Here is a 27,949-nt window from a genome sequence, read left to right as displayed (position 1 = left end):
CTCGATAAAAAGCATGTTTTTTTTTATTTCAAGAAATGTATCTGTACAAAAGTTAGCATTACTCAAGTCAAAAAATAGCGAAACAGAGAACGGAGCAACTCACAGAGAAAACGTCTGCGAAAAAAGTTATACAGAAAAATAGACTGTGTTAAAAAAAGGAGTTTAGTTTGTACTTTTTTCGAATCAGCAAATATGCCCCCCAAAAATATACATTTCAGAAATAAGTAAGAACAGGTAGAAAAAGGACAAGTGAGAACATCTCAAAACGACTTCAGATTTACAAGGATGTGAAGGCACAAGTTAGAAGTAGATGAAGGTATTATATGCTCAGCATACACCGGAAGAAACGGTAAACTTTACATAAATCAAATTAGGCTACAACTTAGTATCTAAGACACAAATTAGTGGAGAAGGTTTTAGTTTCACAGCTTAATGGATAACATCTGGTCTCCAGTAGCCACAATTTAAACTGAACTTGAAACCAGTATCATAATTCTCAAGGAACAGCTATTGCAGTGGGCTTTTTGAACAATTAGTTGTGATTTTGTAAATGTGTGTGGAGCAGCATGGGGCAGAATGCACAATGTGATACCAAAGCTCGTGGCCGACTGGACATTTCACAAAATGGCCGCCCCATGATTCTGAAATGAGAAAGAAATCCATGTCAATGGAGGCTTCCACGGATACCAGGTCTGGCCTCAACTAGAGACAATGCTCTTTAAAACTTTTTATTTTTCCTTCAAAGAGGAGTAGGAACTCAAAATATTCTCTGTGGGAAAGGCAAGGAGTGACCATTTACAGCTCAAGCTGGAAGAGGCAGCTGAGATGCTCTCTCAATTGCTTGTTAAGCCGAAGGATAAGCCTTGAATAGGAATGACCAATGTTCAACATTTAAAATGTGTGAATTTTTGAGGCCAAGGAAGGAAGCCTGTTTTGAGTGCACATGACAAAGAGTCCCATTTCTAGAAACATGAGGCCAGCACAAGAGTCTATAACGGATGTATGACATTACAACGCATGCATTTACCACGCATGCTTTTACATCGCAGTTTTTACAACGCATACCATTACAACGCATAGCGCTTTGGGGTGCTGGATAGTGAATAGTTTAATTTACTATTCCAACTCCAGTCCCCGTGGATAGTAGCGAAGGTGTTGGATAGTAAATTAAATCTATTCCCTATCCTAGAGCGCCCCCCAGCGCAATGCGTTGTAATGGTTTGCGTTGTAAAAGTTGCGACGTAAAAGCACTGCGTGGTAAAAGTTGCATTGTAAAGGATGTTTCCCGTCTATTAGTGCCATTGAGAGAAGATAAAGACCTTGTTTGGTAAGACATCGTTTATCGCTGAAAACAAGAACTTACAGCACTTCCCTTAAGGAGCAGGTATTACTGAAATCTCTACTAATCAGCAGATGGAGGTTTTTTGTTTTCTTTAAATGGCCACTTCCAGGGTAAAAATCTTAATCCGTTGAATACAGTTCAATGGGAGGTTAAGAGTGCAGCTACATTCTTCAATCTACAAAAAAATTGAGAAGACTGTTTTGGTAGGTGGCTGCTGCAATTAAATGGATGATGAGTTTGAAAATACAGCCAAACCGGGTGGCCTTGGGCTTATTAAATACCAGTATTAAACCTAATATAAACTGATCTAATGTCTGTTTAATTCGTAATTAAAAAAAATAACTTTTAATGGAAATAGAGTTCCACGTGGCCAACAGTTAATCCAGTTAGTTTGGGTCTGACTGTGCATGACAAAAATTACATACAAAATTAATTTACTTTACATAAAGATACCAGCTTTTATATTTCTTCTCTATGTACCGCGTAGGTGGACGATCTAGAATGTTTCTGTACCCATCATGGCTGCCAGGAACCTTGCTCAAAACAATCACCATAGCTATCCAGCCAGTACTGTTTTGGTGGATGCAGATGTGGAATGCACCCGTACAGGTTAACTGCACCATGCTTTATAACGTACCCTCGGCACCCGCACAATTTAGCATTTAGATCCACCATTTGGTGCAATATTCTCAGCTGCAAGCCACTTTTCAACTCCACTATTTCTGATCCCCCCTTACCCTTTGCCCACTTCATGGTTAAAATCTACTTCTTTGCAAATATTACTTTATTAATTAAAATCAAAATAAAGAACATAAATTAACAGATTCTTTTTTAAAAATCAACATTTAAAAACTTCAAATAGAATGTTTAATTACAGCCAATCCTCGCATGGCACTCAAGTCAAAACAAATTACTTCTTTAGACTTTTCAAGAAGTTGGTCCATATTGACCTATTCGTTCCCACAAGATTTTTTCAATCAAATAGGTGATAAGAAAGCAATTAGTCCTGGCTGCATTCCATATGCTTTCTTTGCTTATAAACCCTTTAAAAAGAGGTTTAAAGTTTATGCCTTGGGTGCAGTCCTCACAGAGGAGTGGAAATGTTCTCCTTCATTCTTCCAGCATGTACAGTCTGTCATTTTTCAACACAAAGAAAAGAGGACAACACATGTATACGGAAGATGTGTCTCCTTCAAAAGTTTTTAGGTGTCTGAAGCACAGGGATGTCCCGTTACAAGGGATTTGTTTTGTTCCCAGTTTATCAGCAGGCACTTTTAGCTATCTAGTGCGACAGTCGGCTCTTGCGTGCTCCTTCATTAGTGCATATCGTTTGGAAGACCTCAAAATGACTTTTGAGAGACTAGAAAGAAACTTCTGCCACAACAGTCCGCCCATCTTAGGGCCTGGTCAGGGTCGTGTAGACAGGCTGATCCCAGTTGGTCGTCGGGCTGTGAGCCTGGGGGATGGACAAGCCATTCAGAATGGGTGTGGCATAAGGGCGCCGCGAGGAATGGAAGTATGGATACTGGTATATACTGGAGGGGTAAGCAGAATAAGGGTTGTAGTAGTTTGAGCTCTGAAGGTCTGTGTAATCACACTGGGAACTGGAGAATGTGGAGGCCACTGAGGCTGTGGAGGCGGTGGTGGCGCATGCCTGCGTGCTGTAGGCCCCATAATCCGAATGTGTGGGGGAGCCATGGGACTGGTCGCGGTAATGGCTGGGGCTGAGCTGTTCCGTCTTAATGTGGGTTCTCTGCTGACCAGCTTCATTGGAGGAGGAAGAGGAGGATGAGGAGGTGGTTTTGTGAGTCCAAGCTTGGGCTGATGCCCCGCCGGCAGCTGCAGGGTGGGGATAGCCAGCACCATAAGGCCCGCCTGCTGAGTTCTGCCCATGTTCGGTTGGAATGGCTGCGTGGCCATTGAGTGGAAGGTACTGGTCAAGCTCATGCACATCAAATGCCTCAATGTTGCTGATGACCTCACTGCTCAGTTCACCGATATCCAAGTTGCTGAAGTCAATGTTCTGGCGGCCACTGTCCAATAGGCGGCGGCCTTCATGTTTCAGGTCCTGTTTGCCCCCATGGTGAAGATCTGTTTTTGGTGTGGTAGGTGGCGTTGGGGGTCCATGGGTCTGACCTTCAAACAAAACACACAGAGAGAAACTTTAAAAAAGTGTGCATTAGATGCATATGCCAACTAAGCAATTCTTGTAAAGTAACCTCTGAAAATGTTTAAGATCACATATTCTGGTTTATTCTTCCTATATAAATAATGAACAATTTAAAAAGTAACAATATTGCAATTCTAAGCAGAATTAGAAATGTCCTGATGCTGACACCTGTAATTATCATGAAGGATTTAAATACTGTTTAAAAAAAGTTCTGTTTGAGCACGTACTCAATTTAGCTCAGCACCTCAAGTCCAGTGGTTTTACTATAAACCAAAATTGACTGCTTAAGTATAATTTTTATGAAAGAGTTTCTCAAACAAACCAACATCCTCAGTGAACTCCCACTAGGTTAAACTGATTCCTGTAACTAAATTCGATATAGTTGCGGGTTTCACAGATGTGTTTTTAATGTGCACATTTGAGATTATATTGCCAAGAAATGATTTAACAAATCTGATTCAAACGTTTTCTGCAATTAGAAGGACACCACTAACACTTTAAACCATTTCATATTTTTATGATTCCCATTTCCTTTGCTTGACTAAAGTTTGTTGTGAAACAATAAAATATTATTGTTAAGATTCAAATTATTGCTTTTAACAAAATAATGATGGCATGATAAATATATCCCATCAGAACCTAAATCTTCATTTTAAATATAATTGAAAATGTCAAACTTTTAGTGTAAAATACGTTTTGTTTGAAATACTAAACAAGAAACAATTGGACATTGACGGACAGTGAATTTCATATGTTGTTCTAAACACTTGTAAAAACAGATTTGTTTTTTTAACATTGACTCATCCGTCACTTTTCTTTTTGTCAATCCCAGTTTTTGAAAATAGTTCAACTTGGCAAATTTACAGTTCTAACTCCAATCCTACGCAATTTTTACCTCAGTGGCCAGTTGTGATCCTAGCCGTTTTTTTCACCAGTGGCAAATCGTGGCAATGGTAAAATGAGTTAACAGTAAAAGCTCGAATTCCAAACTTTTTACCAAAGTAAATATTTTAAGTAAATATCTGAGTAAATATTTTTTCAAAGACAAGGTTAAAATGAAATGCTTTCAAAATTAAATGTTTAAAAAAATGCCTAGCAGTGTAATATTCAAGAGGTAACTTTGGCTGACTGGTCTATTTTGAAAATGAGATGTAATGATTGTCTGGGAGTCTGGGACCCCCTGAAACAGACATGGGGCTGGGGGCACAGTCTGTGGAGATCCGGGAGCCTGGGAAACGCCAATATGGCTGTGGCACTCACTTAGCTCTTCCTCTCGCTATAAAGGCAAATCTGAGGCACCAGCCTGCAGCAAAATCTGCACAAGTCCTTAACAAACCCGTCCCCGTCTGAGGCTGTATAACCAAGCCAAGCAAGGGGTGTGAGTAAATGGTTACATATTTGGCTTGAAAGCTCGCTTAAGAAGGGCGGGGGTCCTTCAGACAGAGCTTATCCCTGAAAGAACACAAACACGTCTACAGTTACCAGACATTAGCAAGACTCCAGGAGTCAGTCAGCACTCCGTGCCCGCTGCCAGACCCAATCTCTGTTATTGTTATCTGACGACATTGTAACTGAGGCCTGGCGGCCATTTTCCTGCCCCTCCTCACACTACAGACCTACACCAGGTAATAATAAATCACGTTCACCACTATTTTGGAAGGGTCTCTCTTTAAACCTGATCTTGAGACCGTCTCAGCCATCTGGAAAGCTAAGTCATCCAAAAAGTCATAAAAGTACATACTTAGATACATACAGGGGGCTTTTGATCAGCTCTTTTCATCCACTGGTCGGTTTAGGTGCCATTTACATTTTGGTTCAGCCCACCACAGCATACCACAAGTGGCACTTGGTCAATCCACCTTAGCCATTGGCTCCATTGCCATGTCAATGACAGCACTTTGCCAGATCAGACGTGCACAGCTGCCTGAAAAGGAGTGTGCTTCAGTGCCACTATTGCCCTGCTGGCCCACTCTTTTACGTGTATAAATTTTTTAAAAGCCACTTTTTGTATACTGTACATGATTGTGAAAAAAATGCACACTTGCCAAGGTTTGTTTTACCAATGCTCATCTAATTAGACATATTTAAGGAGTGTGTTTCCAATCTTTTAAACATATGGTCGAATCGAGAATTGTTGTTTCATCACAAAGCTGTAGACAGCTTACAGGTTCTTTCAGAAGACGTAGGCAACCTACAGCACTGAGAACCGAATATAATCCAACCTTCCAAAAAGTTTCGCATCCCAGCAAAATTTCTACCCTTAATACGTCATCCAGGAAGCAGTAAATTCATAATGAATGGTAATATTTCCAAACGAGATGTTCCGCAAATGAACCACAGGGCACTCACTAGCTGGGTTGGTGTACAAAAATCGGGCTTAATGTTCATGATGGGTAGTAGGTAGGTGCAGTAACAGGACAAAACTTGCATAAAATGTATGTATATTGTGTTGTACTTATATATTTATAGAGCTTTCCTTAGCCCCTGTGAGACCTAAAGTTCTTTTTTGGGTGGTCCAGTTACCAATCACACACAGTGATAAATAAGGAATGTTGTTATCCCAGTCAACAGTGCCCGTGTGGACATCTTTGAAGGATGACTTGGTTGAGCAGTGCACAGCGGGAGCCATGCCGCTCATATGCATGCCACACACATTACACCCGTTGGGCTAAGGGTCAAGACTGATTTGCATATGGCTTGGTCCAAACTGCAATGGCATGGTGGGCAAAAAAATGATGGATTTAGGCCAAGATCTCTGTACTGGGGTGAATGTATGACATTGTTCTGCATTCTGTCCTGCAATTGTTCTTTTTGCACACATTACACGTGGCACCTAACCCACTGAGGCTTCTTACGGCTTGCCATTACGGAATGCACCGGGAGCAAAGGGGTAGCTACAAAAAGACGCTGAGTACCTCCACTTCTTTATTGCATATGGGGAGTAGCATCAGCCCTCAGCAGGGGTGAAAAACACTGAAACGGACTGTACTGGGGCGAGAACATCTTAAGGATTTTGGGGGGCCTGGGCCACACCTATTTCGGGGGACCCTGTTTAGAACAGGTTTTACTTTATAATTCAATTTCAGCTCTTTCATGCCCTCTTTGGCCAGGTCACTGACAGTGAACAGGCATAATCGTCCAAATTCTAATGTGTTTACAACTTATGTTCAGATATAGTGATGTTTTTTTCAATATTGTGACATGACAGCAGTTCATTAATATTACTGCAAATGATCTCGGTGAGGCCCTTACATTTTTCATATGTGATGGCTCTTGCATGAAAAATAAAGCCAACATTTCTATGCAAAATGTCAGTAATAGATTCTCAAACATCACCCACATTAAAAATAAATTAAAGGAAAACGGTTTTTAAAACAATATGTTTAAGATTTATTCAAGATCATCAGGGCAAGACGCTCTACAGAACAGAGGTGGCTCTAACAGAGGGCCCTGGGGCCCTGGGCCACAGCCCACATTGCCTTAAAACGTCTCTGTACTGGGGCTTCACAATTACGAAGTTGTACTCTTGGCTAGTGAGTTATCCTCCTGTAAATTTCCATCTCAAGCACAGAGAACGCCTCATCAGCGCAGCTCATAGGCCGGTCTGTTGACATTGTACTTACACTCGTGAACAAAACTTTCCGTTTTATGCCTGCCTGCCCAACAACTTGAAGCAAAGGCCACCGAAAACAAATTATATTCCTTTTGTAAGACATGGTGGTTCACTTGTTACATTAAAGATAAGCTGGCACAATGTTTAAGCTTGTAAGATAGCTCAGAGGGTTAGTGTTTAGCTTCAGAGACCTCTGTGTTACGGCGCTAGAGAAGCATCATACGATGCAATTAAAAACAAACTAATATTCCATTATGTGGTATCCTAGCTATGGTGCATGCACCCAGCACCATAGTAACTGTGTGATGCCATGAGGTAGGGTTCCAGAATAGCTGGGAAACTACAGTTCGAGGAGAGCTGTCCTAGTTGTGAGTCGTACCTGCTTGCTCTCAATAAAGATATAATCTTAATCTAATTGGACTCCATTCTCATTACAATTTGGCGACGATTATGCTGATAACCAGAGCAAGCGGAGAATAAGGATCATCGAAAACCCATGCAAATCTCTTCATTTTTTTTATTATCTTCCTATATTTTTTTTTTTTAATCAAAGAAACGTGACTATTGCATTGAGAGTTCGCCAGCACGCCAGCACGCACGCCGCGGTGACGTACCACAGCACGCCAAGACGCATACCTGCGTGGTCGCCATGGTGATGGCCCTCTCCCATGGGCCCGAGCCCGCTGTCCGACTTGTAGAGTTGGCCGCCGGAGTGGTGGCTGAGCTCTGCCCCGGAGTCCGAGTCGCTCTGGCCGGCTTTGACGCTCTTCCGGCGGCGAGGCTGGTACTTGTAGTCGGGATGGTCCTTTTTGTGCTGTACCCTGAGCCTCTCGGCCTCCTCCACGAAGGGCCGCTTCTCGCCGTCACTTAGCAGGCTTCAGGAGAAAACAGAATATTCAAATTTATTTTTTATGACCATACCAGGGAAAACAAAAGCATAACGCATGCAGTATTAGCTGTATGTTTATCAACACTACACAACAAGTCAACTTATCCAGTGCTTAATTTGTAAAAGAAAAAAAAGTGCCAGGGCTTCCGTCGGGAAGCCATGGCAGCTTGCAACACACATTGCCCCTGCCAGCACTGCCATTGATATTAACAACACAACTACTATCACACTCCTACAAGTTTGGCAAATAAGACAATTTCAGGCCCCCAAAGCTGTAACAATGGTTGGCCGGCAGGTAGCAGTCATTTTTAATGTATATTTAATTAATAATTAACTGTTATTGTGTTCCTCTCTGAATTAACCAGATAGCGCCACCGTGTCAAAAGCGCTGGTGTTGACAATTAAGTGCTGGTGCCGAGCACCAGAAACCAGAAACCAGTGGCTGAAATTAAGCCCTGAGCTTGCCACACCTGCCAACCCCAGTTTCAAGGCTAGTCTCCCGTCTCCTGATTCCTGCATGCAGAAATCTGATTCCTCTGGGCTTTGGCTAGCAGGGCCTGGTCTTGTGTAACAAAGAGTATGCACTGCCAGTAATCTGCTCCCGCAGGCCAGTGCATAACGCTTGCATTATGCTCCCTTTGCCCTGCCATAGGGCTTTTGCCGTGCTCCTGACTGGTAAAAAAAAAACATACATTTGTGTTTCTAATAACCGATCCTATAACAGCAGACTTGTAAATCCCATACATGACAGTAACCCTATTCAGGCCGCAATAGAATACATTATCCCGATTTTTGTTTAGAAATCTCTGTTATGTAAGAATCTTCCAAGCCCCAACTTTCTACCCCAACTTTCTTTCAGCCATCCCATCCACGTCGCCAATTTTGTAAGAATCTTCAATGCAGAATGAGTTGTAGGTTTGTTTATTACTAAATAAGAGCAGACAGGTTCTTAAACAACTAGATGCTCGGTGTTTCTCTCTCAACCGTCTCTGCTCCAGCCCCGCTTTGCACATTCTACTCCTACCTCACACAATGACATCATATAATTCTAATACATCATTGGATTCTATAATACATAACACTCCCACTTCTCTCTTCTAAAAGGGTGGCATGTATGACCTGTTCAGAAGTGGTGGGAGCACTGACACACACTGCAAAAGGTCTGTGCTGTCCAGAGGGCAGCAACCAGGATAGCACCAGAGGCAGAGTAGGGTGCCACTAATTCTATGTGCTACATTGGAGTAGGAAACAAGCTCTGTGTGCTACACTGGAACAGGAAACAAGCAGTCGATGCGGATATGAGATCCTTTATTCTCATCCACTTTTAAACGAAAAGTGTTTTGCAGTGTTTGTCCATCCTAACAATCAGATGATCCTTCTCTTGACACATTTCACTGGACTAACCGAAAATAATATTACTAGGGAAACACCATGAACAAGCTTCCCAGGACACCATAGAGCAGGCCTGGACTGACCAATCAGACAACTTCCGGTGGGTCGAGTTTGCCTGGTGAGTGTGGGCCTATTTTAAAGGAGGGGTCTAGACAGTCGCCATAATAGGTCTCAAACTTTAGCTGACCTCATCAACATTTTAGAAGGGTTATTACACACTCCTGGTGTACACAGCTTCCTACTTGTCCAAAAACTAGAGAAAGAAGGGGAAACAGTGACAAAGGAAGACGACAGGGATGAAAAGAATCGGCAGGGGGAGGTAAAAAGAGACAGAAAGTGTTGGATGGTCGAAGAAAGAGATGGGAGATGAAATAAAAACAAGTTACCCTTGGTATTTGGCAAGACTAGACACCTGTATATTTTGTTTTACAAGTTAAGCATTGACTTACGGGAACAATGAACAGTGTCTGGTGGACTCTGTTTACATTTGAGACTCTTTCTGCCGTTTGGTTTGAATAACATTTAAAGGAATGCCTGAAAAAATAATTTACCACCTTATATGCATGCTCGCTATGCCTTCTGAGTTTTATTTGCGATTTGACGCCAAAACCGTCAACCACAGCTTTAATATTTACCTAGTCCATCGTTTTTATATACCATGGGCTACCCAAGGACGCAGTATTTAAATGCTTAACCACATGGTGCTATAAAACAGTAGACAATGTGCTTTACAAACCTACTACTGAACATCTATGCTACTTTGGACACATAGGAAGTTTTTATTTCTGTTTTTTTTGTGTTATGCATCTGTTTTACAGTCTGCAGTCAGAGACAAAAAAAATCACAGGGGGCTGGCTGAAACTATTGTCATTCTGGGGTGATTAAATGGCTAACAATGGGGAAAATGTTGGGCAAAGTGTATTAGTGTTCAGAAGAAGACTGTGTTTTCTCTCAAACGATACCAAAAAATGTATTATGAATGATTGCATTTTTACAGCTCACTACCTCTTACAAACTGGTGAAGCACTTTACGACAAGTAGCACACTACTCCAGGACTCAGTTAGTGGTTCATCTAGTGTTTATTGGTTATATAACTATTATGTTCATGTGTGGTATATTCTTAATACTTTACTTTCCTATAAACCTTCTAACGTTTTTGTGTTGCAAAAATGAACAATGCCCTTTGCCCATTAATTTGCATTAGATTTCACAATGGTTTTTAGCCTTTTCTATGCACTGCCAACATCGGCGCAAATGGGATCTGGGGACTAAGGGCAACTGTGATCCTGAGCTCATGATTTTGAATCCTGGAAGTGAAGGCTCAGGTGTACATCCTTCTAAGGTCGGTAAACCAGACTACCAGAAATTTGAAATCCATAACATATTTATATTTACTGCTCTGCTCGTAGGCACCAAAGAAGTGCTGAATTATCTATATATAAATTGGCAGAAGAATGTAAACAATACTTATAATTATAATGACGCTGATTAAAATGAAGAGATTGGCTCAGGATCGCACATTGTAGTGTAAGGACAAGCCAAGATTTAAACTCACGTTACCTTCTCTCACAATCAGCAATTTAGCCACTAAACTGCATCATCAACGCAGCCAAGGGAGTGAGACAACGTAATTCATAGCTTCGATTTAGGCATATAATTGTTCTAAATAGCAGCAGAGATAACGTGTAATGTGAAAAAGGAGCATTCAGTTCTTGGCTCCGACCTCTGAGGTTAGGCTGGGGCTACCGTTTGACACTGAGAACTCCTGTGTCGGTTCTTTGACGCAGAGCGTTGTAGGACAGAGAACAAACGGTGCTTTATTCCCAGAGTTTGCCTCCTCCTTCCCTGATGTTTGTGCCACAATCTCGCTGACTATTCCGGTCACATGGCTGAGAAGCACTGCAAGGAAGAGCGCGGCCCTAAACAGAATAGCTCAGTAGGTTAAGTGCGTGCTGCCGAGATCTCGGCTTTACCCTGCATACCACAAATGAAACCCCACATCTCCGGTTCGCCCTTTCATCCTTCCGATACCTCTAAAATTAGTCGATTTTGTTACATTCATATAACAGGGTTGCATTTTAGGTTTTGGTCCGTATACTTTATAAATCGAAGCATCGATGACCGGTTCTCGGGACTGAAAATATGATTTAAAAAAAGGCAAACTTTGATTTTATGTTTAAGTCTTGCTCTGGTATATTTTTCCGTAAACTCCGTAGACAAACAGGAAGCGTGTCCTGCAGCCTTCTGTATCTACTAGGCCTGGGCTCGTCGTAGCCTTTAATTTGGTTCCGTGCACTCAGTGCACCAACAGAGGTTATGAGAGAGTAGAACAGCCCAGTCAGTTTCGTTGCTCTGACCTGCAAGGGGGGGAATATCATTTAGCCCGCTCACAAATAAATCAAGCGCTACTTTTTAAAACGCTGCTGCACCGTGATATTTACATATTGAGACCAGGGGAGAAAGTAGGGCGCTTTTCAGAGATCTCTGCTGGGCGGACAGAGTAGGGTGACTTCCACGGCTTCCACGGCTCACCACGGTGAGGGGGGGGGGGGGGGGGGTAGATAGGCTTCTATTGTTGCCTCCTGGATGGGCAGGGTAAGGTGGTTCCTCTTATTGTCTTTTCGCTGGCAGAAGTAAGGCGGGCGGCTCTAGGCTCATGGCGGCCCTGGGCAGACAGCGTAGGTAGGGGGCCCCGGAAGAGGGGGTCCGGGCGGGACGGAGCGCGGAGTCCAGTGAAGAGTGGGGGGGGGTAGGGTGTTTAGAAGTGGAACAGACCTGAAGGCCGCCAAATCCCTGCCAGGGGCCGCCACGCAAATATGTATCCATCCTCAGAGGATTTTTATATTAAGGATATATATTGGCGTGGTGGCCCCTGGGGGTTGGTGGCCCAGTGCAGGTGCACAGCATGCACATGCCTAAGGCCGCCCCTGAGTAAGGGGACTTCCCTATTCTTTTCTGGGTGGAGAAGGTAGGGTGGTTTGCACCATTCTCTCCTGGGTGGGGGTAATACGGTAGATAGCAATGCGTCCACTATTCTCTCCTGGGTGGGGTATGGGAGAGCGGTAAGATAGCGTCCAGTAATAGCTACTGGCAGGATGGCAATGTATTGGGTGGTTTCCAAAACGTTCTTCAGAGTTGCAGTGAGTTGTGTGGCTTCCAATGTTTCTTCAGGATGATAGTGACATTGATAGCTTTTATAACTTTCTTCAGGTGGAGGTGAGGTGGGTGACTTCCAGTACTTTCTTCGGGGTGGCAGTGAGTTGGGTGGCTCTCAGTACTTTCTTCAGAGTGGCCGTGAGTTGGGTGGCTCCCAGTACTTTCTTCAGAGTGGCCGTGAGTTGGGTGGCTCCCAATACTTTCTTCAGAGTGGCAATGAGTTGGGTGGCTCCCAATACTTTCTTCAGAGTGGCAATGAGTTGGGTGGCTTCCAGTACTTTCTTCAGAGTGGCCGTGAGTTGGGTGGCTCCCAATACTTTCTTCAGAGTGGCAATGAGTTGGGTGGCTCCCAATACTTTCTTCAGAGTGGCAATGAGTTGGGTGACTTCCAGTACTTTCTTCAGAGTGGCAGTGAGTTGGGTGGCTTCCAGTACTTTCTTCAGAGTGGCCGTGAGTTGGGTGGCTCCCAGTACTTTCTTCAGAGTGGCCGTGAGTTGGGTGGCTCCCAATACTTTCTTCAGAGTGGCAATGAGTTGGGTGGCTTCCAGTACTTTCTTCAGAGTGGCCGTGAGTTGGGTGGCTCCCAGTACTTTCTTCAGAGTGGCAGTGAGTTGGGTGGCTCCCAATACTTTCTTCAGAGTGGCAATGAGTTGGGTGGCTTCCAGTACTTCCTTCAGAGTGGCAGTGAGTTGGGTGGCTCCCAGTACTTTCTTCAGAGTGGCAGTGAGTTGGGTGGCTCCCAATACTTTCTTCAGAGTGGCAATGAGTTGGGTGGCTTCCAGTACTTTCTTCAGAGTGGCAGTGAGTTGGGTGGCTTCCAGTACTTTCTTCAGAGTGGCCGTGAGTTGGGTGGCTCCCAATACTTTCTTCAGAGTGGCAATGAGTTGGGTGGCTTCCAGTACTTTCTTCAGAGAGGCAGTGAGTTGGGTGGCTCTCAGTACTTTCTTCAGAGTGGCAGTGAGTTGGGTGGCTTCCAGTACTTTCTTCAGAGTGGCAGTGAGTTGGGTGGCTTCCAGTACTTCCTTCAGAGTGGCAGTGAGTTGGGTGGCTCTCAGTACTTTCTTCAGAGTGGCCGTGAGTTGGGTGGCTTCCAGTACTTTCTTCAGAGTGGCAATGAGTTGGGTGGCTTCCAGTACTTTCTTCAGAGAGGCAGTGAGTTGGGTGGCTCTCAGTACTTTCTTCAGAGTGGCAGTGAGTTGGGTGGCTCCCAATACTTTCTTCAGAGTGGCAATGAGTTGGGTGGCTTCCAGTACTTTCTTCAGAGTGGCCGTGAGTTGGGTGGCTTCCAGTACTTTCTTCAGAGTGGCAGTGAGTTGGGTGGCTTCCAGTACTTTCTTCAGAGTGGCAGTGGGGTGGGTGGCTTCCAGTACTTTCTTCAGAGTGGCAGTGAGTTGGGTGGCTCCCAATACTTTCTTCAGAGTGGCCGTGAGTTGGGTGGCATCCAGTACTTTCTTCAGAGTGGCAGTGAGTTGGGTGGCTCCCAATACTTTCTTCAGAGTGGCCGTGAGTTGGGTGGCTCCCAATACTTTCTTCAGAGTGGCAATGAGTTGGGTGGCTTCCAGTACTTTCTTCAGAGAGGCAGTGAGTTGGGTGTCTCTCAGTACTTTCTTCAGAGTGGCCGTGAGTTGGGTGGCTTCCAGTACTTTCTTCAGAGAGGCAGTGAGTTGGGTGGCTCTCAGTACTTTCTTCAGAGTGGCCGTGAGTTGGGTGGCTTCCAGTACTTTCTTCAGAGTGGCCGTGAGTTGGGTGGCTTCCAGTACTTTCTTCAGAGTGGCAGAGAGTTGGGTGGCTCCCAGTACTTTCTTCAGAGTGGCAGTGAGTTGGGTGGCTTCCAGTACTTTCTTCAGAGTGGCAGTGAGTTGGGTGGCTCCCAATACTTTCTTCAGAGTGGCCGTGAGTTGGGTGGCTTCCAGTACTTTCTTCAGAGTGGCAGTGGGGTGGGTGGCTTCCAATACTTTCTTCAGAGTGGCAGTGAGTTGGGTGGCTCCCAATACTTTCTTCAGAGTGGCCGTGAGTTGGGTGGCTCCCAATACTTTCTTCAGAGTGGCAATGAGTTGGGTGGCTTCCAGTACTTTCTTCAGAGTGGCAGTGAGTTGGGTGGCTTCCAGTACTTTCTTCAGAGTGGCAATGAGTTGGGTGGCTTCCAGTACTTCCTTCAGAGTGGCAGTGAGTTGGGTGGCTCTCAGTACTTTCTTCAGAGTGGCCGTGAGTTGGGTGGCTTCCAGTACTTTCTTCAGAGTGGCAATGAGTTGGGTGGCTTCCAGTACTTCCTTCAGAGTGGCAGTGAGTTGGGTGGCTCTCAGTACTTTCTTCAGAGTGGCCGTGAGTTGGGTGGCTTCCAGTACTTTCTTCAGAGTGGCAATGAGTTGGGTGGCTTCCAGTACTTCCTTCAGAGTGGCAGTGAGTTGGGTGGCTCTCAGTACTTTCTTCAGAGTGGCCGTGAGTTGGGTGGCTTCCAGTACTTTCTTCAGAGTGGCAATGAGTTGGGTGGCTTCCAGTACTTCCTTCAGAGTGGCAGTGAGTTGGGTGGCTCTCAGTACTTTCTTCAGAGTGGCCGTGAGTTGGGTGGCTTCCAGTACTTTCTTCAGAGAGGCAGTGAGTTGGGTGGCTCTCAGTACTTTCTTCAGAGTGGCCGTGAGTTGGGTGGCTTCCAGTACTTCCTTCAGAGTGGCAGTGAGTTGGGTGGCATCCAGTACTTTCTTCAGAGTGGCAGTGAGTTGGGTGGCTCTCAGTACTTTCTTCAGAGTGGCCGTGAGTTGGGTGGCTTCCAGTACTTTCTTCAGAGAGGCAGTGAGTTGGGTGGCTCTCAGTACTTTCTTCAGAGTGGCCGTGAGTTGGGTGGCTTCCAGTACTTTCTTCAGAGTGGCAGTGGGGTGGGTGGCTTCCAGTACTTTCTTCAGAGTGGCAATGAGTTGGGTGGCTTCCAGTACTTCCTTCAGAGTGGCAGTGAGTTGGGTGGCTCTCAGTACTTTCTTCAGAGTGGCCGTGAGTTGGGTGGCTTCCAGTACTTTCTTCAGAGTGGCAGTGGGGTGGGTGGCTTCCAGTACTTTCTTCAGAGTGGCCGTGAGTTGGGTGGCTTCCAGTACTTCCTTCAGAGAGGCAGTGAGTTGGGTGGCTCTCAGTACTTTCTTCAGAGTGGCCGTGAGTTGGGTGGCTTCCAGTACTTTCTTCAGAGTGGCAATGAGTTGGGTGGCTTCCAGTACTGCCTTCAGAGTGGCAGTGAGTTGGGTGGCTTCCAGTACTTTCTTCAGAGTGGCAGAGAGTTGGGTGGCTCCCAGTACTTTCTTCAGAGTGGCAGTGAGTTGGGTGGCTTCCAGTACTTTCTTCAGAGTGGCCGTGAGTTGGGTGGCTTCCAGTACTTTCTTCAGAGTGGCTGTGAGTTGGGTGGCTCCCAGTACTTTCTTCAGAGTGGCAATGAGTTGGGTGGCTTCCAGTACTTTCTTCAGAGTGGCCGTGAGTTGGGTGGCTTCCAGTACTTCCTTCAGAGTGGCAGTGAGTGGGTGGCTCTCAGTACTTTCTTCAGAGTGGCCGTGAGTTGGGTGGCTTCCAGTACTTTCTTCAGAGTGGCAGTGAGTTGGGTGGCTCTCAGTACTTTCTTCAGAGTGGCCGTGAGTTGGGTGGCTTCCAGTACTTTCTTCAGAGTGGCAGTGAGTTGGGTGGCTTCCGGTGCTTTATTCAGGGTGTCTGTGGGCCGGGTGGCTTCCACTACTTTTTCCGAACAGCATCGAGATTGATGATTTCCACCATTTCACGGTGACACTCGAGGCGTAAGGTGGCTCCATGCACTCCCGGTGCTGGGGACCCACCTTCCCATGAACCTGCTCTGGCCCGGAGCACGAGAGCAGACCGTGTGAGGCGCACTAAACCTCTCACTGCTCGCAACCAGAGCGCCTAGAGGCGGTTCCGCTCCCTGTGTGTGCGCCATAGGAAGGGTATAGCCTGGTGTGTGCCCTTCATGCGAGGCTGTGCAGTGCACCCATGGCAAGGACAGAGAAGGACGAGCGCTGCCGAATACAGGCCCCTCTCTACACTGAGTGCAGGCCCACGGAGACACACAGACATGCCCGTGCCCAGGCCGCGCTGTTCCCGCAGTGGGCCGCACCCCACAATCCCCCCACACATCTCCAGTCTACCAGAGGCAAGCGCTCTGTATCATGTAGCACTTCCTTCGCTGCACGCGCAGCAGCAGCTGTGCGATTGGTCCACACCTCACACTGCACTATACCACTATTCCCATAATACACCTCTCTCGAAGGCAGTGTCTTCCATTGAGATCTAACACCATCTCTGCTTCACTGGCACCCTGAACCACAGCGGCAGAGCTGCGGCGCCCAAACCAGCCACTCCACTGTTCCCACAAGGCCTCCCCTCCCCCCCCCCTCCCCCCCCACAACTCACCAACCTCTCCAAGGGGCGTGTGTGTGCTCTATACCGGCGAAACACCACCTTGCTGTAGTGGCACGCTTAACCACAGCGGTGCGACTAGGCCACAACACCGCACTCTTCCCACAAAGGACTCGCCCCAGCCACGCAGGCCGGCAGCTGCTCCTGGAGAAGTAATTGCAACGCAATGCTACAACAGTGGCGCTGTACAGACGTGATGTAACAACAATACCGGTCCGGAACCACCTACCCACAGCCCCTGGACTGCCAGCTTGCTCAGCCTGTCTAGCTTTGATGGTCGGCGAGGTGCAGGTGCACACACACACACACCCTCCCTCAACTCCTTACACTGGGCTGTATGCCAGAATATCCATAACAAAATATAACCGGACACACCAGGGCTCGAGTCGGGGTACCACGCGGGTGGACGGCGTATCCCCACTTAGTTTACCAGGAGCTCGATAACTGGTGCAAATAGAGCCACACATTCACTTTTTGGCCTCTCTGGAGGCCAAAGAGTGAATGTGTGGCTCCATTTGCTAAGGGGTGAGCGAGGGGAGGCAATGAGTCTGATGGTGCAACCCACCTTTCGTGATGTCACTTCCTGTTGTGACGTCTGCTTCCCCCCCACTTCTTTTTTTATGACTTGTGCCCTGGGACACACACATAATGAAGCCTAAATATCCTTTACAAGCATGTTGGCTCCTCTGGTGCATAATTTCTGCAGTGAACTCCAGCGAGGGGTGTCTTTATAAAATATTTAGGGCACGCGATTTTTGTGAAATGACATGTAGGTCCCCATATTCTGTTAGCAAACCATGGAGTTCTCCAGAGTGGGCTTCAGCGGCTCCAGTCTGCCCTCACCCCACTCAAGGCCATTTCCATGCTGCAGCCAGGATGGTAACCCCCTGGAAACATTCAACCACATTCCCTCCGTCCTCACAGAACGATATTGGCTGCCTCTTAACTCCAGGATCAACTTAAAACGAGGCTGCACTAAATCTAAGCTTTTCATCTAATATATTTATCAATAGAGAATACATTACGAGTAACTGTGTAATGTGGACCTATCTTGTCACTGACGGAATCTGGTGAGATCTATAAACTATGAGGCTGAAGGCCGAGTAGTTTACAGGTGTCACTTGAACAACAAGAAAGGACCATATCACGCGTTACCTGCATTCTTTTACGTTACATGATTTATTGCCTTAAGTACTCTTTAGAAAGATTTGAGCCTCATCCATTCATTGTTTGCCTGAGTCTGCAGATGGGCCTAGCAAGATTTTGAGAAATGTGTTTTTGTTGGGGATAATGTGCCAATAGTTAAAATGTACTTTTTGCAACAACGTCTATTATAGTAAATCAAATTTTAAATACAAAGCGCATGCTAAGGGAATTAAAAACATGCACACTAAAATATGCTTTGCTTTTATAGTGCATTGAAAATATAGATTAGGGTTAAGAAGACATGTACACATAAATGAAATACAATGCAGTGTGGGACAGCGTAACTTTTTATGGACAGGGTACTGTGATTACAGTGCTGTTCATACACTGGGGAGCATTATTGTTAGATGCCTGCTCAAGGATGTGCCTGCTCGGCGGATGGATCAAGCCCTGTTCCCATGATGCACTGGGCCAGGGACAGACTAATTTGCATGTAGCCAGGTTCTGAACTGGGATGGTGCAGTGAGCTAAAAAACGGTGATGGATCAAGCCCTGATCTCTTGACTGGGTAGGAGTGTTCTGCTTAATTCAGATACTCTGTCCATCACCACCCCCCTTTTTGAATGAATCATGGGTAGCATCTTTTCTGTTACATCCAAAACCAACCACTGGCAAACGTTCAAAAATTAGACTTACTCTTGAAGGGGAATATATATGTGTGTGTATATTTATATCCAATAACAATATTTGAAACTCCTCTAAGGCAGCAGCTGTGATATTTGCATGTCTAACTGTCTAATGATGTACAGGTGGCAGGAGGAGTATTTACACCAGGCTGATACATGCAAATCAGAAACACGTGACCCTAACCAACACATTCACGGGGGTCTATACAACGCTAGAACGACGAGAGTAAAACGTGTGCTCGTTTTTCAAAAGAAATGTATGCATGGACTAACAGTTGAAAAAAAGAACAAAGTTGACTGGAAAAAATATCCCAGAGGCGTAAAAGGTTTAAATTAAGTTTTGGAATACAGTGATTGACAGGAGGTGCCCCCGGGTATCCCCATATCACTAATGCTCAGGGCAGAGATGTATTTTAAGGCATGGGCAAAGTGGACAAGTGCCCAGGCCCCGCCTTCCTATGAAAGTAAACGTTCACTCTTGCTGTGTCTCACTTCTGTTTATTTTTTTATCCAAAGCTCTTTACTTCTCTCTCCTTACCTCTACCTCTCTTTGGCCAGTGTCATTGTAAGAATTAAGGGGGCCCCCAGAAAACAATTTTTTAACATATTTCTACTGTATATGTGTGAAACCTTTTCCGAAGGTTTGATTGGCATCCTCAGGGACATTTTAAGGAATTTGGGGGCCGAGGGCTAAACGGATTTTGGGGGCCCTTGTTCAGACCAGGTTTGAATTCTTGATCCTGTTTCAGCTCTATTATGCCATCTTTGGCCAGGTCACTGAAAATGCACAGACTCACTCATCCAAATTCTAAATGTGTTTATTTCTAAAATTCAGGGACAGTGATGTGTTTTCAATATTGTAACACAGCAGCAGCTCACTAATATTACTGCAAATAATCTCTTGAGACCACAAAATGCCCGTAATAGACTCTCACACATCAACCACATTAAAAATACATTAAAGGTAAACTGTATTTAAAAGAATTTGTTTAAAGATTTGTCAAAGTCATCAGGGCAAGACTCTGCAGAACAGAACTGGCTCTGTGGCCCCTTGAAAGGCTGGGGCCCTGGGCCAGAGCCCACTTTGCCCATGCGTTAAAAGGTCTGTGGGCATCCTGAAGGCTACTAGCGAAAAAGTAAACAATAAAATTTGAAGACGTAATAAACATGGGGGCACCAAAATACGTCTTGCCTGGGGCCCCAAAAGTATTTAAGACGACACCGGGCAGCCCCATTAAGAGAATAGGCTTCCACATCCAACCAGTCTAACTCAAGGTTCTCGGATCCCGAGGCGCGTGCACGGCGCTGACCTGCAGAGTGTCGCGCTTCAGAAAGTGTCACAAGCCTTCCAGAAAAGGTTCGGAAGAGAGCCTCAAACGAGGGAAAAGAATCAGCAAAAGGTTTTAGTTTCGAGGTTCGTTGTTGTAGAACATACATGCATGCTATGGCTCACTTCCTGAAAGAGGCCTATTCGAAGTCGGTTTTACGAAAGGAAGAGTGCCGGAAATATAGACAATAAGAACGAGAGGAAAGAAAGAAAAAAAAGAGATAGAAAGAAAGTAAAAAGTGGAGGAAAGAGAAAGATAATGAGAAAAAGAAAGGATTTGAGCTGTAAAATGAATCTGAGCTGTAAAATGAATCTGAGCTTTTCACTCCTATTTTATAAACTGTTTGGGAAACTTTTGACAACTTTTCAACCAGCATGTTCAGGAATGCCAAATCAACGCTTATGTCGGTGGTTGATATAGTGCCGAAAAAGACCCACTGAAAGTAGGGACTGGACCAGCTGAGGCAGGTTTACACTACAGTAGTATTTGTGCATATTTGAGGAAGATTTCTAATCCCTGACCTCTGGTCTTTTTTGTTCCAAACTCACCCACTTAAAAAACACGAACAATGACTCCTCCAGAGCCTTGTTTACATGTTGGGTCAGTCAGCGCCTCAGTGCTTTCAGGATACATTAACACACCCCATGCTTGGCAGACATGGGCCAATCTCAAACTGTTTCTGTCATCGTCCTGCGGCCTCCAGTTTGCTATGTGCAAAGTCTGTTTTATTACCCAAAGGACTTAAGTGTCACCGTGAGGCCCCATTTACCTACCCCATTTATACTTGCTCTATTGTAACTGTCATTTCATTTATATAGCGCTTACTACCCCTGACGAGGCGTCGAAGTGCTTTCAATAATGGTTCGATTTCTCTGGACAATAAATTACATCTGCTCGGCACTGTATTTGACTCCGTAGACGGCACGCAGCTTATTTTTGAGAGGGCTAAGTATGCTGCATGTTGTACCACACTGTGGGCGCTTCAAAACGCTAGATTTACCTTTAAAATAGGATGTTTACAGTTCACAGGCAGGTAAAGGCCAATAGACTCCAGAATGCACCAATGTCGTAGCATATGCTGGCGAGCCTCTTTAATACCCCAGAGTCAAAACAGCTTTAAGGCACTAAATATGTGAAGAATTCTGAAATTGTCTACTTATGTTTTCAATAAATCTCGGAGCCCAACGTGTATATTTAATATTAGACACACCTGAACGTATTTGCTCAGTAGATGGCTAAGCACGGGCCCTTACCTTAAGTTTAAACAGGATTTCATTTGTAAATTATCCTACAATTGCCACGCATGCGCAGACGCTTTTCAAACTTCCTTGGGCCTATTTCCACTGGGAGGGGGGTGCGCAATTGTTTTAATTGCAGAAATTAAATTCCGGCGCCGTGAATTAAACACATCGGCCGCTTTCAGGGTTGCGATTTGTATTTTAACAAAGAACACAAGCTAGTGAGTATAGTTCGTTAATGACATCCGTTGATTGTTTGGGAGCCCCTGAATATTGGTTGAAGGGTGGCGTTCACTTGTGAAAACGTATCTCACAGCCGCCCTGGGATTACTGGCCCGTTCCCGTAAATCTGCCTGACAGCTAGCGCCACACCACAGCGCCTTGTCTGCTCGCAGTGAAGGGCCTGGGGAAAGGCGCTGAGGACTGCTAGTGTGCACAAACGCCACCAGGGAATGAGCGAGTGTGATTTAATTGAGTAAATTAACTAATGAGTGAGCAACTCAGTGGCTTATGAGTGAGTGGCTGAGTGCAAGAGAAGGTGAATGGTTGAGGGTGAATGGGTGAGGGTGACTGGGTGAGGGTGACTGGTTGAGTGAGTGCATGAGACAATGAGTGCATTGTAGAATAAGTATATGAGCGAGTGATTAAGTGACCCTGAAACGCGTCGCAAGGCCAATGCCAGGCAGCGGAACCGCTCCTATAGTGCCCACAATGACGCTAATAGCCTCGTGGCGCTTTCAGTCGCAAAAAAACGTTCCCACGGACGCGCCACAATCCCACTGTGCACCGCATGTAAATGCATAATGTGAGAGGGGACTGCAGCAGAGAAATCAAGTTTCACCTCCCTTACCCCTCCGTCCCACCCGGCCAGATGCCCCAGGGACATCATAAACCGCGTGCACCAGGGCAAGGGTGGAGGCAGCTGTTTCACCAGGCAGAGGGGCGGTAGAGGGTGGGGGTGCGTAGTTATTTTAATTGCAGAGTTTAAAAGGTTTAATGCGGAGGCAGGAGTGTGTAGCGAGCTTGAGTGCGAGAAGCAGGCAGAGTGGGAGCTGGAGGGTGCAGTGAGGGTGGGGGAGGGACAGTGAGGGCTGACGCGAGTGCGCCAAAGTAAAGTAAAGTCCACATTTGTAAAGCGCACAATCACCCGTAAGGGTCTCTAGGCGCTGGGGGCCGTCGGGAAGATTAAGCGAGCTATTGCCCAGAGTCACATGGTGCTGGGCTAATCTGCCGCCGGCGCTGGGGACCGAACCGTGAGCCCCAGATTCCAGCGTCAGTCGCCCTGGCCGCGGCGCCACACCTCTCCAGTGCAGAGGGGGGTGCTGTAGTGTGTGTTGCACTGAGGGTTGTAGTGAGTTCTCGAGTGTGTGTGTGTGTGTTGCACTGAGGGTTGTAGTGAGTTCTCGAGTGTGTGTGTGTGTGTTGCACTGAGGGTTGTAGTGAGTTCTCGAGTGTGTGTGTGTGTGTGTGTTGCACTGAGGGTTGTAGTGAGTTCTCGAGTGTGTGTGTGTGTGTTGCACTGAGGGTTGTAGTGAGTTCTCGAGTGTGTGTGTGTGTGTTGCACTGAGGGTTGTAGTGAGTTCTCGAGTGTGTGTGTGTGTGTGTGTTGCACTGAGGGTTGTAGTGAGTTCTCGAGTGTGTGTGTGTGTGTTGCACTGAGGGTTGTAGTGAGTTCTCGAGTGTGTGTGTGTGTGTGTGTGTTGCACTGAGGGTTGTAGTGAGTTCTGGAGTGGGCAAGCGAGTGCTGGAATGAGAGGGGGATGGAATTAGATGGTAGTGAGTACTGGAGGGTAAGTGGGTCACGGTATGGGTGTGACTGGGGTCTGACGTGACTACGATCGGTTTCACGGGCGCTGTGTTACACTGAGCAAAGTGCAGCAGAGCACAAGTGAATGCGGCTGATTTTGGGGCTCAGGTCTGGCGCGCACAGGCCCGTAAAGCCGCCTGTAACGTACAGAACATGTGTGTACAGTGCATGTTCTGCATTCCGCACACACGTGGCGTTGTTGGCTATACGTACATTCTGGCGTGCAAAAATATTGGGTACACGAGGGTTACTCACTGCTATAAAGCAACGGAGCTTCGCCGAAGCTGCACAGGCGTGGAGGACACGTGGATGACACGCCATGTGCACTGCCGCAAACATACAAGTGACAGAAACTGTACTGCTGTGTTCTATGTGTGATGGCGTCAGACCATGTTAGTGCACACAGTACTCAGCGCCAGAGGCTCGCTGGGCCGCGCCTTGTGCACGCGTGATGCGGCGTGAGCTCGAATAGCCCAGGATGCCACCAGTATCCCTCGGGTACCGTACACTTTGTGGCACAGCACTGGGCGCTGCACGGCGTACTTACTCACCGCCCCAGTTTACCACAGTCTCACTGGGCAGGGCGTTTTGCACACGCTGGGTGAGGTGAGCTAAAATGCGCATAAGATGTATGCTGCATCTCTCATGGTCCACTATAGACGGAATCAGTGCTTAGTTTGTAAAAAAAAAAAAAGAATATGTGCCAGGGCTCTCCGTTCTGCCAAAGATTGTAACAACACAACTGCTAACCATCACACAAGTGTGACAAGTCGGACTATTTCAGGCCCCCAAAGCTATAAGAATGGCTTGAGCGGCAGATAAAAGTCATTTCTAATGTATATTGAATTAATAATGAACTAAATTAGACTGACTGAGCCACAAGCGCTGGTGTTGACAATTAAGTGCCGGTGCCGAGCACCGGAAATCACCGGCTCAAATTAAGCACCAGACGGGACCCAGCAGTACACATGTACTCACTGCCAGAGACTTGCTGCGCTGCGGTGTGCACACGTGCTGAGAGGTGAGCTTGGACGCGCACAAGATGTTGACGGTACTTAGCGGTGCACAGAGCACTCACTGCAAGAGTTTGAGTCCCATGCGCCTAAGGTGTGGGGCGAGGGATGGTCACGCGTGTCCTCAAGGGAGGGAGCCGCACTGGATGTATCGGTGTACATCGTGGTACGCACGATACCGTGCGCACGGATACCCGGTGCCAGACACTTCCCAGGTCGTGCTGACCTGTGTCGATGCTGAAAGGGGCAAACAATGTCCTTCCAAGTGCAGGGTATATGTTGTGGCACAGGGCACCTTGGTACCCACCAGCGCCGCGTGCCTAGGACTTTGTTGAGCTTAGTGCTGCGCAGGCGTGGCAGAAGTACAGGTTACATATGTGCAGGCCAGGAATATCGGCCTGCACAGGGTGGCGCATTGAAGGTACACGCGGGAGACATCGGGTTCAGCACAATACTTACAGGGCTGGGTGCTACTGGGTTCGTGCTTACATGGTGCATGCAGTAAAGACTGGGGTACAGCACAGTACTCCCCGCCAGAAGTTACCATGGGTTCGATGAACTTGGCGCTCTGCACGTGAAGTGAATGCTAGGCGTGCACATTGTGGTGCATACCAGGTGCACACGTGGTGCCGGGTGTGCACAGGGTACTACATACAGTAAACACTGGGGGTCAGTACTCGCCGCCAGGGCTGTGCACACTACTCACGCTGAGCTGGGCGTGCAAGTGGCTTGCTGAGCTCGGAGCTGCGCACAAGTGGCGGTAGAGGCTCACGGTACGTACAGTAAATACTGAAGTGCAGTAGTAAGACAGCGTTTGCTCGGCGCTCTGCACGCGTGGTGCTGGGGGCTCACACTGCTCACGGCGGGGCATACAAAGTAAATACAGCAAACACGGAGTACAGTACCCACCGCCAGAGCTTACGCACGGTCTTGCAGAGCTCGGCGCTGTGCACACGTGGTGCTGCATACACGGTACATACATTACAGTAGACATGGGGTACAGTTCTCGCTGTGAACACACGGTCTGCATCTACGGTGCGTTACAGTAAACATGGGGTACAGTACTCGCCGCCATAGCTTGCATGGGGCTTGCAGAGCTCGGCGCTGTGCACACGTGGTGCTCCATGCACGGTACATACATTACAGTACTCGCGGTGCACACGTGGTGCTGCATATGAGGTACGTGTGTGTTACGGTAGACATGGGGTACAGTACACGCGGTGCTGCCTTAAAGGTACACGAGTTAACATTAGGATACAGTACTCACCGCCGGAGCTTTTCCCGGGCATGCAGGGTACATACTTTACAGTAGACACTGTGCACACGCGGGGCTGCATACAAGGTACACAAGTTAACATTGGGGTACAGTACTCACCGGCAGAGGTTGCAAGGGCCATGCAGGGTTCAGCGCTGTGCACACGTAGTGCTGTATATTCGGTACATTACAGTACACGCTGTGCACACGTGGTGCTGAATGCAGGGTACATACATTACAGTACTCGCTGTGCACACACGGTGCTGCATACAATGTACACACAGTAAACATCGGGGCCAGTACTCACCGCCAGAGCATGCCCAGCCCAGCATCTTGCTTAGCTCGGCGCTGTGCACGCATGGTGCTGCATGCAGGGTACATACATTACAGTGCTCGCTGTGCACACGCGGTGCTGCATGCAAAGTACACACAGTAAACACCAGGCTACAGTACTCACCGTCAGAGCTTGCCCGGGGCAGGCAGAGCTCAGCACTGTGCACACGTGTTGCTGCATACAAGGTACAGTACACAGGGGGGGGGGTACAGTTCACGCGGTGCGGCATACAAGATACACACAGTAAACATCAGGCTACAGCACTCACCGCCAGAGCTTGCCCGGGGCATGCAGAGCTCAGCACTGTGCACACGTGTTGCTGCATACAAGGTACAGTACACAGGGGGGGGGGGGGTACAGTTCACGCGGTGCGGCATACAAGATACACACAGTAAACATCAGGCTACAGCACTCACCGCCAGAGCTTGCCCGGGGCATGCAGAGCTCAGCACTGTGCACACGTGTTGCTGCATACAAGGTACATTACAGTAGACATGGGGTACAGTACACTGTGCACACACGGTGCTGCATACAAGGTCCACACAGTAGACACAGGGCACAGTACTCACCGCCAGAGCTTGCCCAGCGTGTTGCTGAGCTCAGCACTGTGCACACGTGCTGCAGCATACAAGGTACATCACACTAGACATTAGGTACAGTACTCGCTGTGCACACACGGTGCTGCATACAAGGTACACACAGCAAACATCAGGGCACAGTACTCACCGCCAGAGCTTGCCACAGGTCAGGCAGAGCTCAGCGCTGTGCACACGCGGCGCTGCATGCCCGGTACATACATTACAGTACTCGCTGTGCACAAGGCACGTTACAGTAGACATGGGGTAGGTACAGTACTCACCGCCAGAGCTTGCCCAGCGTCTTGCTGAGCTCGGCGTTGTGCAGGTGCGGGTACTGGTCGGCCAGCTTGCGGCGCGCCGCCTGCGCCCACACCATGAAGGCGTTCATGGGCCGCTTGACGTGCGGCTTGGCCTTGAGGGAGCCGGCGCCCCGCACCGGCATGGGCACCAGCGACCAGTCGTAGCCCTTCAGCACCTGCGACACGGCGTCCCGGATGCAGGCGGGGAAGCGCTCCTCCGACTCCCCCGCCGGGCCCTCGGCCTTGGGCACCAGCGACGGGGGCCGCGGGGACAGCGTCGAGTCCGAGTCCGAATCTACCGGAGACATGGACGAGCTGGCGGGGCTGCTGCAGCCGGGCGGGTCCCGCTCCTCCAGGGGCATGGTGAGCATCGGGGCCGGGGGGCAGGCGAGGCGACGGGAGGTGCGGGTCAGAGGTCACGGGTCATGCACCACCAGATGCATGTGCAAGATGAAATTAAAGGATGAAAAACTGCAGCTGGTGCTTCTATGTATGCATAAGGAGCATGGAGAAAAAGAAGAAAATATTAACCCAAACTTGTATTCAATGGCCCCGGTGCATGGGGAAAGAATTACAAAGTTAAAGTCCGAAACAACCGTCAAGGACACGTGAAAACATGGAAAAGTACTGGAAGATGCGTTTAAAAGTCACAGAAGTGCAGGGTGCAGGATTGTGGGATGCACACAAAATCCCAGATCACTGTTCAGTTTTCAAGCCTTGGCTAAGGCAGCTGAGCGGGTGCAGGCGCACTGAGCGGACAGCATGAAGAACCTAAATCAGAATTAGGCGGCTCCGGTGTGTCCTGCGTGGAAGAGTGCAGCAATGCCGTGCACGAGCGGTGTGACTCCGGGGAGAACTCGTCCAGGTTTAATGCGGGGTTCCTTCGTCATGCATTCGATGCGAAATCCCGGGGTATTAAAAGCCCTCTCCACCAAATGCCTCGCGCACAGCTCAGCCTTCCAGTGCGGGGCCAGGTGCACGCGCCAGCGCACGAGCTGTCCTCTGCAGAGTTGGTCCCGCGCGCGCTGTCCCTTGTGATGCAGCTCGAGACAGGAGCTCGCGCAGCCCGGCGAATGTTAGCGCCGATGCCTTCCTGAGGTCTCTAGGCCCTCGCGCCGCCCCTTACAAGCACTCCAGCAGAACACAGCGACGCACCCGGGACTGCCGCTACTTTTCATCCAGAGGCGAGTTCGCAAACCCCGCCCACAAACTGACCTCCTATTGGAGGAGGAGAAGGGGCGGGGTCCGCTGGGTGCGCTCTCGGTTAAAGAAGCAGCGTTCCCCTCCGAGTTGGATGC

At 47.6% G+C, this 27,949-nt stretch overlaps 1 protein-coding gene across 1 annotated transcript; it reads right to left on the bottom strand.

Annotated features, from left to right (window-relative positions):
• Nucleotide 1: 1 nt before the first annotated feature.
• SOX8 (SRY-box transcription factor 8) lies at nucleotides 2–27,796 on the bottom strand. The gene is made up of 3 exons (XM_078664898.1): nucleotides 26,634–27,796; nucleotides 7,762–8,000; nucleotides 2–3,478 (listed from the first exon to the last, which is right to left on the bottom strand). Exons 1-3 carry the CDS (start codon nucleotides 27,020–27,022, stop codon nucleotides 2,739–2,741), a joined length of 1,368 nt encoding a protein of 455 aa, XP_078521024.1. The 5' UTR covers nucleotides 27,023–27,796; the 3' UTR covers nucleotides 2–2,738.
• Between the last annotated feature and the right edge of the window lie 153 nt (nucleotides 27,797–27,949).

Source organism: Lissotriton helveticus, chromosome 10, assembly GCF_964261635.1.
Source record: "Lissotriton helveticus chromosome 10, aLisHel1.1, whole genome shotgun sequence".
Taxonomy (NCBI): domain Eukaryota; kingdom Metazoa; phylum Chordata; class Amphibia; order Caudata; family Salamandridae; genus Lissotriton; species Lissotriton helveticus.
The sequence above is the reverse complement of the archived record's forward strand: the minus strand, read 5'-3'. Positions and strand labels throughout refer to the sequence as shown.